At 37.4% G+C, this 14,428-nt stretch overlaps 1 protein-coding gene across 1 annotated transcript; it reads right to left on the reverse strand.

The window, feature by feature from the left end:
• Nucleotides 1–2,712: 2,712 nt before the first annotated feature.
• Nucleotides 2,713–4,474, reverse strand: LOC147634088 (dehydrogenase FUB6-like). Its single transcript, XM_086805624.1, has 3 exons — nt 4,111–4,474; nt 3,461–3,543; nt 2,713–2,950 (listed from the first exon to the last, which is right to left on the reverse strand). The coding sequence occupies exons 1-3, from the start codon at nt 4,363–4,365 to the stop codon at nt 2,713–2,715; spliced, it is 576 nt and encodes a 191-aa protein (XP_086661750.1). The 5' UTR covers nt 4,366–4,474.
• Nucleotides 4,475–14,428: the final 9,954 nt, after the last annotated feature.

The following is a 14,428-nucleotide window of genomic DNA, read 5'->3' on the forward strand; positions in this document are numbered from 1 at the left end:
AGACAACTCCTTGAGATGTGTAGCTCCCGAAGCTACCCAAGGTGTGTTGTACCTAAATAAGAAGCAAAAGAGAAAATGATGCTCTTACCCGTGTATCGTTTTCTTGCTTGCTTTGTTCTTGCCTCTTGCTTGCCTCCTTAGCTCTCACATGAATCGGAGCTCTGTTACCATAAAGAGAATGCGGGGGGAGAGGGAGAGCTTGAGTTCATGGCAAGAAAAACACACACACACACACAAGAGAGAGCAAGACACAATAGCGAGATGGATTTCTAAATTTTCTTCTATCTTCTTCTCTTCTCTAAAAGATAAGAGTGCATACTATAAGGGAAAGTACTCTCCTACAATAACATACAATGGTTGGTCCATAGTGTGAACTTGACTATATGAGATGGTGTTATAACTATGCCATAACTTTAGTACTCCAAAGTGGCTCCCACACAGCTGGCATCATATCAACCATAATCTCACCAACCATGCTAGTGGCATAAGTGCAGAGGCTATCAACCAGGTGGGTCATCAATGTCCTCAGCACTAGAGCTGAGCTCGATATCTCAACATGGAGAAGGAATGATAATATCCCTAGTCTTCTATTATTTATGTATTATCTCATTATCCCCTGGCCCTATGTATGCGGTATGTAGATGGCCAGGCCATGACCTTTTAACACCCTCCCTCGATGGCCAGGACATAGGGTACCCAGAGGCTCTAACAACACTTGTTGGTTCTTCGGAGGTTTGACTGCTCTCACAGAGATGTCACCCGGCTATTCTAGCATATGATTTCTTACTAGTGATACTCCTAGCATTAACAACATCCTAACATGTCGTCCTTGGCTCTGATACATGTCAAAAATTGGGAGCCACTTCCGAGAGGTCACCTATCCCAATAGTGTTATCACGAAACTGTGCGCTTAACCTTCGCCACTCTATTCCCTTCCAAGCAACATCAATGGGTGGAGGAGGGGTGATAATGGCCCTAGTATTGTATTATTTATATATGATCTTATTATCCTTGGCACTATGCATGTGGTACGTATACGGCTAGGCCATGGCCTTCCAACAAACCAGCCCCTTATTTGTGAATTTGGTTACAACATTTTTTTCAAGATCCTTTAAATAATACCTTTATGTAGATATGTTTGTGCAAATTTATCTTTTAAAAAAAATAAAAATCCTTTTGTTGAACTCTCATGTTATTTCACATATTCTTAAAGTGAATCCCTCAAGGATATCATAGACATTTTAAAAAAGTATGAATGACCATAGATGAGTTTAGTCCATTGGTGGTGGCTACACCAAAAAATCTCTCAGAACCAACACTTGATGGTGTAGAAGTAGCAATAGTGGAAGAAGACAATTGAAAAACCATAGCTTTAGAAGTGACTATATAGGTTTTGAGTCATGACCATTATCGGGATGTCGAGATCATGGTCTGTTACTAGCCTGGCCAAGCACGAGATGCTGCTGGGACTGGCCAATCACGACCATGATTTTGAGTTGGATCATGGTCTGTTACTAGCCTGGCCAATCACGACCATGATTTTGAGTTGGGTCACGAAAGTGATTTTAAAGAATTCATTGTGCAAATGGTTAATTTCCAAGGCCAATTACATAGCCGAGGGGGGTACAAGGCGGCCGAATACATAGCCGAGGGGGGTACAAGGCCAAATACATAGGTGAGGGGGGTACAAGGCGGCCGAATACATAGCCGAGGGGGGTACAACGCCAAATACATAGGTGAGGGGGGTACAAGTTCTTTTGCATACTTAAGTAGGCATGTTTACGAACTAGACAAGTAAATTAGTAAAGCCTACTCCAACTATCCATCTTACTTCTCTCACAAAGAGAAATATTTATACGCTTACCCTTAAAATCCCTCAACTCACCTCATTCCTAATATTTAAATTTTTCAATGCCTTCTCACTATTAAACTACAAAGCATAACATATAAAAGTCAGATGGCTTTGTGCATAAGGTGCACATTTGATACATTGAACCGATCCTGATCATGGTGTCATCACATCATTAAGAGAAGTGTGGGCTAGATCAAATAAAGACTCCCCTTCTTCCTTTACATTTCCCATTTGAATAAAGATCAGAGTATAATTTATTAAGATCCATTGACCATTGTCATGTGATGTGAAGCTCCCTAAATTGAACTTAGAAGTTTATAGTAGCAGGTGGGCCACTACTCATCACTCACAAAGAGCACAGCCTTGCCATTGTTGTCACCCTTGAGCATTCCAATAAGTGATTTCGCAAACTCCTCAATGCCCCTTCCCAAAACATCCGATTTGTAGTGTAGTTTGCCCTGTTGTTGCAGAAGTGGGATAACTTCTTCATGAAAGGTATTCCATGAATAGTGATAATCGGGCACTAAAAAACCTTCCATTTTTAAGCTTTTTCCAACAACATGGAACAAATTCTGAATGCCATCCCGATCATTTATTCCTGGAATCAGCCATACTATTTTTAATTAATGGTATTAATTGAAACATAAACTTTATTTTATTTTTTTCCGAAGGTATTGGAAATTTTTAGAAACACACACACACACCGAGCCTCCGTGAGGTAGAGGCGGCCTCGCTGGATGAGGGCTAGCGAACCCATCGTACATGCTTATAATCAACCCATCAAGGGTAGGTACCTAACAAGGCCCCCAAGACTTGAACACAAGACCTTGGGAGTAGAGACCAATGCTCTACCAGATGAGCTAGCACTCGTTGGTAACATAAACTTTATTCAAACTGCGCTGAGTCCTTCCCATGAAGTAACATTTTTTAATATGAAAAGCAATTAATAAATTTAATTGCATATGATGTACCTTGTTGTACTGAGAGACCATACCACATGCCACAATCCGTCCCTTTGGTTGGATATTCTCAAGTACTGCCTCCAGCATGTGTCCTCCCACATTCTCGAAATACACATCAAATCCATTTGGGAAACATCTGCAACACCACAATTTCTTCTCTCAATTTCTAAAATTTTTCCTTATTCCAAAACACTAAAACTTTCCTAATTCTTCTCTCAAACACTGAACTCACTTGAAATATGTCATAGAACGAATCCTTCATTAATATTTTTTAATTCCAACCAACATGATGGAATATTTACTTAAAGCTGCACCTCAAGCTACTAGCTGCCTTGGAAGGTTAGGTTTTGTAGATTAGACAATGGGCATTGAGCAATACCCTTGAAAGAACCTTCAAATAAAAAAACAAGCTATAGGTCCACTATGGTCCTGGCTTTGGTAATTGCATCAGTATCACCACCCTTGAGAGAACCTTGAAATTAGAAAACAAGCTATAGGACCATGGGCATTGAGCAATACCCTTGAGAGAACCATGCATGTGTGCGCGCACACACAACGCGCATATGAATGACACAAAGATAATATTCATAAAAAGCGGTTTACAAGAGCTTCCACTTTCACATGCACATAAAGCCTAAGAATTCACCTTTTCAAAGCTAGATCCCAATCCTTCTCGTTTTTGTAATTGAACCCATCATCAAATTTGTATACCTCCTTAAGCATTTTCACCTGTATAAAAAATGATTTAGAAATATCTCAAGGGAATACAAGAGATTTAAACAACACAACACTTTACTGTATGACATAAACCAAGCATATGAATGCATATATAGGTATATGCACAAGAGTTGTATATTATAAGTTGTTCGCATATATAGAGAGACTTGAAATTAGCAAGTTGGGAGTGATTAGGGTGGATACTAATGGATTAGACTCAACATATTGGCATAATCTAAGTAGAGAAAAAGTAATTAGCGCTAATGACAAGATATTGACAATGCTAGTTTCCCTAAGATCTCTTTGCATCCTTCCTAAGAGACCTCTTTGCATAGAGCTATGTAAGGAGATATTTGCATAGAGCTCTATGTAAATAGTTCATAAGCTATATGCTTGCTATATGCATAAACTCCTTCCCTAAACCCTATTTGCATAGAGCTATATAATTTTTTAAATCACTTTGGACAAGGTGTAAACCGTGAGCGGCTGCACTCTCAAAAAGAAAAAAAGTGGAAGCATTTAATCATATCAGCTAATGATGATGATTATATATGGGAGCAGTGATTTTATATGACGTACCTTTCCGATCTCGAAAACTGGTATTCCTGCGATCCCGCTGTCTTCATTCAGGAGCTCGCGGAGGTAAGGGTCCACAGAAAGCCACAGCACTTTCGAGATCACGTCTTTGGAGCCTGACGGAGGTGGGCGCGTGAACACAAACTCTGATTCTTTCACTGCAAAGTTCTCCTCAGTGACCCATCCCTTGGGCCTACACACAAGCACAACCTCCTTGTTTGGGAGGCGCTCTTCTACTACTGCATGAGCTGCGGCCATCCTACTATTTCTTCTCAGAAAGAGTGAGCAAGTGCAGGATTATGCCACAAGCTGAGCCGATGAGATGCGCGAGCATACAACTGTGACACAACCGCACTACGTGTGTGTTTTTAGTTAGACACTTGTGGCCACCCAAACTCATGAATCCCGCTGAGCCGATGAGATGCGCGAGCATACAACTGTGACACAACCGCACGTAAGTTTTGAGTTAGACACTTGTGGCCACCAAAACTCATGAATCCCCCTTTTTGAAAAGAGGGCCGGCCTCCTTGTCCCACCTTTTTTTTGAGAGCATTTGTAGAGCGCCCATCGTCCTTTTCGAAAAAACTAGTGGCTCGACGAGTTCCTGACGGGTAAGAGTATTCTTGCATTCATATTTATCGATTACAAATTAGTGCAATAGAGAGAGGTGTTGCTCTAGAGTCCCAAGGTCATGGGTTCAAGCCCTGATTACAAAAGCGATGGCACGTATGTGTGTGTGTTTTTTGACTTTCTAATTCGAGCCAATTGCAAAAAAAAAAAACGCTCGTCCTCGAAGGGTAAGTAGAGATAAGCTTTATATTTGAGGCCCATGATGGGCCCCATGGTCCCTAACTTGGCAACCTATATATAAACACACGATGCTTGCCATATATATCCATGTAGAAGCTCCTAACGCACTTAATTTCATTGAATAAAGCACCAAACTTGGCGTAAATAAATAGCTACCATTCCAACCCAATATAATGTTGACAATCTCAACACACCTGAATAAAGCTTTAAAACAATCTTTGAAAAACTGGATTCTCTCTCCTTGGAAGCCTATACTCCTCGCCTCCATCTAGCAAAAAAATATTTAAGAAAAAAACATTAGTTATTGCAAGATATACTTTTCGTGGAAAAAAAGAAGGAAAACAACAAAACCTTACAAAACTCATTTGGTGGATCAATATTTGAGGCGAATGGGGTTTGAACAGGCTTTTAGAGAACAATCAAAAAATTATATATTGTCCAGTGCCTATGACTCAAAGACCTAACCTATCAGGCTTTTCATAGTCCACAAACATTACATGTACATGAAGTTGATCCGCGATCTTTTGTAATCTCAAACTGTAAATTCCAAGGAGCCCAAAGCTCTCATTATAAGGATCTTGACCATACAAACCCAGCAATAATCTAGGTTCTAAAAAATAAAGATATTCCCTGTGTGCGAAAAGAATGTATCAATAGCAATATAAATTTATCAAACAAAACACAAAAGGTACATAAAAAGCAGGTTTCTATATATACCATAAAACACTGGTGCTCTCTAACAGTTCAATAATTAGAGATGTTGCTTGTCCTTTCCAAAATGGAGGGTCTACAATTCAACCATGAATATTACATAGATTATGGAAAGTAATAATACCTCAATTATAGCAATCTAAAAAATAATTACCTTCAATATCTTGGCCATCACCATAAACAAATGAAAATGATCTCCTTGCCGCCTCCATCCTAAGCAATATACCCCTGATGTCAAATATAACACTCACTACACTAATCATTTACATAACACTTTAAGGTCTTCCTCTCTCCCTCTATATATATATTTTGTGCCAAGCAAGAAAAATAAATAATGCTATTGTATATAAAAGCAAGTCAAAAGTAAACGTTTGCTTATCCAAATGTGAAAAAAAACAAATATGAACTCACCGACACCCTTCAGCCATCCCAACAATTAGAACCACCTCTTGAGCAATGACGGGGCACTTCCTTTTTTTGTGAATTTACATGGTACCTTTACCTCAATGCAAGTAGATTTATACACATGAATTCAATAATACCAAAGAGAGTAGCATCAATGTGAAAGATTGCACAAAAAGACAACATAGATTACACATGTCACATCATTGCAAACATTCTCTTTTCAAATGCTTACTTGATTGATACACAGAGCTATCTATGAATGTAGTCTCCAGTATGCTGCTATATCAATAGCTTGTTCTCTATCTTTTGGGCATAGATTAAATTTACATTCTGATTCATGCCATTTGGAAAACCTCCTTGTAGACAACATTGGTTGTGGAAGACTTCGGTTGAACCTTCTATATGCTGCTTTCCTATTCCATATAATGCTTTACACACACTTTCACTGCATCAAATGATCTAACACGTGACATAGCAACGTACAACTATCCATGTGTGAATACTTGTGTGGCTAGATAAAATCCCAATACACTCAATGTTTGTCCTTGGGACTTATTTATTGACATACCAAGAGCTAACCTTACAAGAAATTGTCTCCTTCTTATGTCAAACGGCAATTGCAGCATAGTAGGTATGAATGTTTTCTTGGGAATAAAGACCTTGTCTCCAATGTTTGTACCTGTAATGATTTCTGCTTCTATCACCTTTGAGTGAAATTGCTTTCATATCAATCTGGTACCATTACAAAGTCCCCGCCGTCTCGAGGACCCAAATTGCGGAGCAGCATGATGGGAGCATTAATCTTATTAGAATCAAGCGATGAGCAGGGTAACCACCACACCCAAGTTCAAACTGTTCAAGTACTCAATTGGGTACAATATTATGTCATTCTCAGAAGAAGCAACCGAATCAGTACTGGGGTATTCTCTTTCAAGAGACCGGGCAATGCACTCAAGGCTAGTTCATTAACCTCGTCAACCTCTAGATTTTGTGGTGCAAGTATAGCATGGTCTTTAAAGAAGTGTACATAATCCTCCACCCTCTGAAGATCTTTGTATACCCATTCTACCAAACTCAAAATGGAGTTCCCATGGATCAACATTCGTGGTGGTATTACCACTCTACCTTCTTTGTTTGGATGGCCTATAGAGCCATCTCCAATTTATAATGTCCATTTGACAAATTTTTGTTCTGTACAATCATAATAAGCACTCTGTCTAATCCGCATGTTTTGGGTGAGCTTTAGAACATTCACATATCTCCAAATATATGATCGGCATAATGTTGCATCAACAATGTCCTCACGCAATCCCTTTGGCACAACTAGTAAGATTTGCCTGAAGTGACCCCACCAAAGAGCATAACTTTCCTACCAAACACTATATCACTCTGGATAATGTCTTTCAATGTCGTGTCTAGTACTTCATATGCATATCAATGCATCATTAGAGCCTCATCCCAAATAATTAACCTTGCAAGCTTCAACACCTCCGCTAATGGGCTGTTAGCTTTGACAGCACATGTGCTAGAACCATTGAGTACCAATGGAATTTTAAAACGTGAGTGCATTGTGGGACCACTTGAAAGTAAAAATGCAACTATTCCAGACGATGCACATGCCAATGCAATTTGATTCTCTCCACGTAATCGTGACAACAAAAGGCATTATAAAGATAGGTTTTGCTTGATCCACCTGGTCCATTGAGGAAAAAAACACCACCTTGGTGTTCAAAGAAACAACCTCAAGGATACTATCAAATGCTCTTGATTGATAACTATTTAGACTCCTTTCCATGGAAACAGACAAATCAGCCTGGTGAATAGAATCAAACATAATCTCTTCCATCAACAAACCATTGTTGACACTGACAACACTTGATCTATTAGGAACAAGTAACCCTTCAAAATCATGCAGTCGATTTCCATACTGTTGTAAGAGGTCTTGCATTTGCAACAGAGCTTGATTCTTTGCTATAGAATGACAAAACATTAACATTTTCACACCCTCTCTACTGCAAGGAATGGAAAAAATCATCTGAAAGCTCGGCGGAGAATTTATTCCAAAGGTGTCGAGAGGTATAGGCTCACAAAAAACCATTATAATGACAAACAATTGACGCACCTAGAATCCTATTTTCTGAAATACAGCTTCTTGGAGACACATATACCACTCCTCATCACTCTCTAACATTCCTCTGGCTTCACATGCAGCCTTAAAACAGGGATACAAATGTCCTTTCACTGTTCATAAATCCTCAAAAGATTTACAACCTTTGCACACAGTAAGTAACATGCAAAGGGAAATCAACATATAGTAGGCTACTTGCATCCGTATACAATTGATTAGCGTTGAACCATTCACAACTAATCACATCATGCAAATCATCCTGATCATTGAATATCACATTATTGTGCATTGGGAGATGGACATGCAACCTTTGTATATCAAGCTTTTCATTATGCAAATCATATTGGTATATGTGACGTAGATATATACCGTGCCCAAATATTGACTAACCTCATCAATAACCCTATGTGTGTCTTGCAACTCAATAGTACCTCTATCATGTCCTTTGTATACATACTTATACAAATACTTTACGGTTGTAATGGTAGAGCATACTTCAATGTTAATATGGGCTTTATACCTCATAGACAAAAGAGGGTTATATGGAATAACCCATCGACTATCCACCCTATGATCCTTTACCTATATGAAACTACCATTGTCTCTCTGCATGTAAGTTGGATATCCATTGTTATCAACACTAGTAGTCTCGAACAATCCCGAGGGTACCGATGTTTGCACCTCCCGTTAACCATGCAAGGAGAGCACATATTTAGTTCTCCACATGGTCCATGGATATTACAATGACTAATTATGGTGTGCAACTCAGGAAACATCACCTTATCGGGAAGTTCAACACATCAACATATCATAGTGTGCAATTTCAACCAGTTTACTTCCACTTCTAATATCAATAATATATGTGCATGTGGAAAGCCTCTTTTTTAAAATTCAATAACAGAAACAAATCCCAACACCTCTCCAAATAGTGCTTTTTTCACCAATAAGTGCATCATGTCCTTATGTTTCTCATAAAAGACGTGAGCTGTCAATCGATCTTGGGCACCTGACCTGGCAGTAAAGCATTGGTTATTTCATCCCACTTAGGTTTGCAACAGTGAAGGTAATAAACATGTGAGGTTTACCCATCTTCCTAATATATCTAGGCCCCCATATGAAGATGGTAGAACTACCTTGCGTCCAACAATGCCCCCAGAGACTCTATTGACCCCATCGCATCAATTAACCATATCTGCAAGACCTTGGTATACTTTAGCACGCAATGCTTTCTGATTATTGCTTTCTAGATTCTTCCATGCTACTATATGCATCAACAATGTACTGTTGCAAATACTTGACCACCACGTATAGAAGGCAGGCATTTGTATCTTTCCTTATTTATAGTCTATATGCATAATATACTACCATTGAGTTATGGTATTTGTCTCCTCATTTGAACCTTGTCTATTCCTACCATTGAGTGGAATTCCAACATGCCAACCATCCTCTCCTTGAGGAAATAGAAGAACATATAATATATACGAACGGTGCAAGTTAGATATTTTTTTTATAGCACCTGTGCGCGACACTATTTGAATATCTCTATGCTCCACATGTAAATCATCCCCTTGACCTAGCATGATAGCTGCTACCTCACTTCCTGTAGGAACTAAGTATTGCCTTGAAGTTGATTGCGCTTCAGTGATGACCATTCTTAAATCTACATGTAGACTTGACTGCACCATTTCTCTCATCATACGAAGTGCACAAGCATACGGATTACATCCATACATCATTGTTTGCAACCTCTCAAGTACATTATGATTTAAAGAACGCATCCCATGAAGTCTATTCTCTAATTTATGCTCTGTATCATACACATATATTTGGGCAAATCATGGAGCCGCATCTCGTGTTTCATAAGGTATTACAGAACCAACATGATGATAGGTAGTACCATGGATTTGAAAATTAAATACTCCTCCCCCCTAGTGAACTGATTATCCAAGTGAGCACCCAATGAAACAAATGCCAAGGCATTATTGTAAAAGCGGATATTCTTTCTGTATTCCTTACTTGCATTATCATTACCAAGCAGCAACTCAGCCAATGCAGGAGGTGGATTTTCCAAAGATAGTAATAAAGAGACATTCCCACTTCCACATCAGTGTTTGCCCACATATTGTCTTAACTTTCTTGATGTCTCACATTTCCAAATTAGTGCATTACAAAAATGGCACTTATAAGTAAGGACTCCTAATGAGTGAAGAGTGCAATCTCTAGAATACACCACCATAGTTACTGGATGCTTAACAATCCCAGGAAATGAAAACGCACGCCTTACAGAGTGACATTTAGATTTAATATCTTTCACATCATCAATAACACAACAAATAGAATGAAAATTATCATCCACAGCGGCTCGTTTAAATAAAATAAAAGAGCCTCGTTCCATATCTCTCTATGGTTGTGTATTTTGATGTTCATTGATAGGTTCTTGAAGTATCATAGCATTGGCAATTGCTCTGTTTCTTGTGAGTAAGTGGATTCCACCATGGATTCCTCTATGTTTCTCTTCATTTTCAACCCTTCCAAATGTTTCAATTTTAATTTCATTAATGTAATCCATTAAATTAGCAACATTTTGTTTGCGAATGCAAGCCCTTGTCCTTGAACTATTATGGTGAGACACTTGTGTTGCATCCAAAACTCAAAGCCAACGAACTTGGTTTAAACTCAAGTATATATAGCTCCTAACCATCTTCAAATCTCCTTTGAAACACAAAATAACAAATACTAACATCCTTTTTTAACATTCTTAACTTCAAACACCAACATAATATTCTACTTCAACAACCATTATCACACATGTGACCCTCCTCCAAATAGACTCAGCTCAATTCTTAGAGAAGTTTTGATACATATGTGAGTATAACATATACAAACCATTTCCTACATAAATAAGTGAGAATAACATATATATAATCCATCTTACTACTACAGAGATAAAGGGTAATAACATATACAATCACAGAGATAGATAGATAGTGAGAGGGAGAGAGAGAGAGGCAGAGAGAGGAAATAGAAGTTGAGACATAATAAAAAGTGTGAGAGAACAAAATAAAAGAGAGAAGTATTTAATTTGAGAAAATAGAAAATTCATACATATCGCCCCCCAAAAGGGAGAACAAAATTTGAAAGTTGCAATACAATTTGTGCCTTGAGTAAAAACATCATTACTCTCACAAAAACCCTAGGCAACTACCTAGGCTTCTAATATACGGCTCATCTTTTTCAAAATAGCATTGAGTTGATTAACAGATATCTTAAGACTCAATACCCTTCCTTGGAAGAATCCTTTACAGCTAGTACTTCTCTTGAGTGGTTGTTATCATTCTGAACCTCCATTTGCTGAAATTCAAAATTAATATCGTAAGCTCTACAAATATCTCTTTATATCTTTGCCAACATATAACCAACCCTAGAAACCTACCTATACACATGATTCCTCTTAGAAAATTATCATAGAGATAATATAACTATCTCTCTATATTTTATGTATTGGCAAAATCATAATTTTTTGTAACCTTTTTAAGAACGTTTCTCAACTTAAAAGTACTATTCTCTAAGGCTACTATAGTTTGTAAATTCTCTAAGATCCATTATACTCTCTTTAGAACTCTCTCTACAATCTCAAAGGCAATAGTCTAATAAATGGAATGTTTCTAGCTTAGGTAGCCAGCTTAGGTAGCCAAGCACACCAATATTATAAACTGTTTAGACGTGGTAACACACTTTATGAGATTGAAAGCGAAATTGAGAATCTTTTAATGTGCTCTCTCTCTCTCTCTCTCTCTCTCTCTCTCTCTCTCTCTCTCTCTCTCTCTCTCTCTCTCTCTCTCTAGCCAACCATACATATAAGCAAAAATAATTTCTTTATCTATGCATTACATATTGATATAATAAACACACAAATACATAATGACAAAAAGGCCAACAAAGAAACCAACCTCAAGTTGAACAGATTCGAAATCACCAACTCTGATGCTATCGTCCTTGTGCTTCCTTCTACACAATCACACAAAGAAACCCAAAAAATCATAAACTTATGATCTCTCTATTTTTCTAATCCAAATACACAATAAAACGTAAGAGAAACTATTTGTGTATTACATGACTGTGTGTTATGTGTGTGTATGAGTGAAAGAGAGCGAGAAAGACAAACAAATAGAGTCTAGCGGGAGAGATAGATAGAGACAAAGAGACATCCATCAATAATCTAAAAGCTTATTACATTATCTTTACCAACTTCCTTAATGGAATGCACTTCAGAATTTCACTAAAAATGAAACGTTTTTCCTCGGAGCTCCTACATCTACTACCCACAATGTAAAATCCATCTAGTAATCACAATGCCTCTTTGATTAAGAGGAGCTTGATATTGTCATCTAGCCTATAAGGGTCCAAGACTATATAAATATACCGAGGATTAATATCATCCCACCCATCAAATCCAAGGACTTCCCATTTTGGCCAAAAAAGCCCAATTGTGGCATCTCCTCAAAGAAGAGAGTATCTGACAATTTATTATTGTCATAAGTCAACTTTAAGATATTTAATGACATGTCTCTGCATAAAAACATAATCAAACTATATATTAATACAATCATGATTTTTTTTAATATTTAGCAAAAGGAAGATCATAAGAAAAAAATGAATAAATAAAATCCATTTAAATACAAAAAGCAATCTAGAACCGATGGTCACTCAAGAAGAACATAACCAAATTTATTTTCGGAGGTGCTTATGCTTTGCGATACATTTAATAACTTCATCAAATACTTGTCGTAATTAATCTCTTTCAACTTGGACAATAGAGTCTATTTCATAAAACGATCAATCAAGCCTAGGATTTATTTAATAATCATAAGTAAAATATTTTCATCTAATTTGTCTAAATCTAAACGTATTTTAATTTGATAAACATCGTTCCATCCAACAGCTTTAACCGGCCATGGTCCTCCAGACCAAGTTGGACTATGGGAAAAACGACGCTCAAATTCAGCAGCCAAATTCACCCTCTCCTCAAAGGAAAGAGTACTCCTCATGTGCTAAAAATAAATCCTATCTCTATCAATCATACATACGCACATATAAGTAGACGTATGACTACTATGTGCATGAGTGTATATTTTAATTGTAACTAATACATGCATGCGCATGGGTGTCAATAAACAAATTGCAACTACTATGTGTGTGCACATGTGTGTGTGAATTAATACATGTAAGTCAAACCCTTTCCTCTATGCGTGTGTGAGCATGTGTGTGTAAGAAGTTAAACTACTAATACATATAAGAAAGTACTTGAATGACTAAAATATTTTGAAACACTTCCACTCTCTCTCTTTCTCACACACACTCAAGGACACCCACACACTTTTGATATTCAAATAACTAAATTATTTTAATAAAGACACACATACACACACACACACACACACACACACACTTTTCCTATTTCTGAATGACTAAAATACTCACGTCTCTCAAATATATTCTACTATTCAAATTATGAAAACATTCAAAACACTTTTAACTTCAATATAAGGACTCTCTCAAACACACACGGCACACACACACACACACACACACACACACACACAAAGTTTCAACACACAAACACACATTCAACTCTCTCACACACATACACACACCCTAAACACAATCACACACATGGCTTGATAATGCAATAACTCTCTCTCTCTCTCTCTCTCTCTCTCTCTCTCTCTCTCTCTCACACACACACACACACACACTTGCTCTTCAAATTTTAAAAAAAAAATTATAAACTTTCATAATATGGAATTTTATTTAAGAAATATTTTAATAAACTTCCATTTTATAATGTTATTGTTTAAGGATTTGAGTATGTCCTATAAGGTTTAGGGATTTGAGTATGTGTTGATATTGTGTGTGTGTGTGTGTGTGTGTGTGTGTGTGTGTGTGTGTGTGTGTGTGTGTGTGTGTGTGAGTGTAAAATAATGTATGTAAATATATGTGTGTGTATGTATGTATGTAAATATGTGTGTGTGTATGTATGTATGTAAATATGTGTGTGTGTGTATGTATGTATACATACATACATACATACACACACATATATTTACATACATTATTTTACACACACACACACACACACACACACACACACACACACACAATATTGCTATTGAAATTAAAAAATACTTTTGAAAACTTTTAACATTTTTAAAAAACTCTCTTCAACATTCTCTCTCTCTCTCTCTCTCTCTCACACACACACACACA

The sequence above is a fragment of the Cibotium barometz genome, chromosome 11 (assembly GCF_041138505.1).
Source record: "Cibotium barometz isolate CiBa-2024 chromosome 11, ASM4113850v1, whole genome shotgun sequence".
Taxonomy (NCBI): Eukaryota; Viridiplantae; Streptophyta; class Polypodiopsida; order Cyatheales; family Cibotiaceae; genus Cibotium; species Cibotium barometz.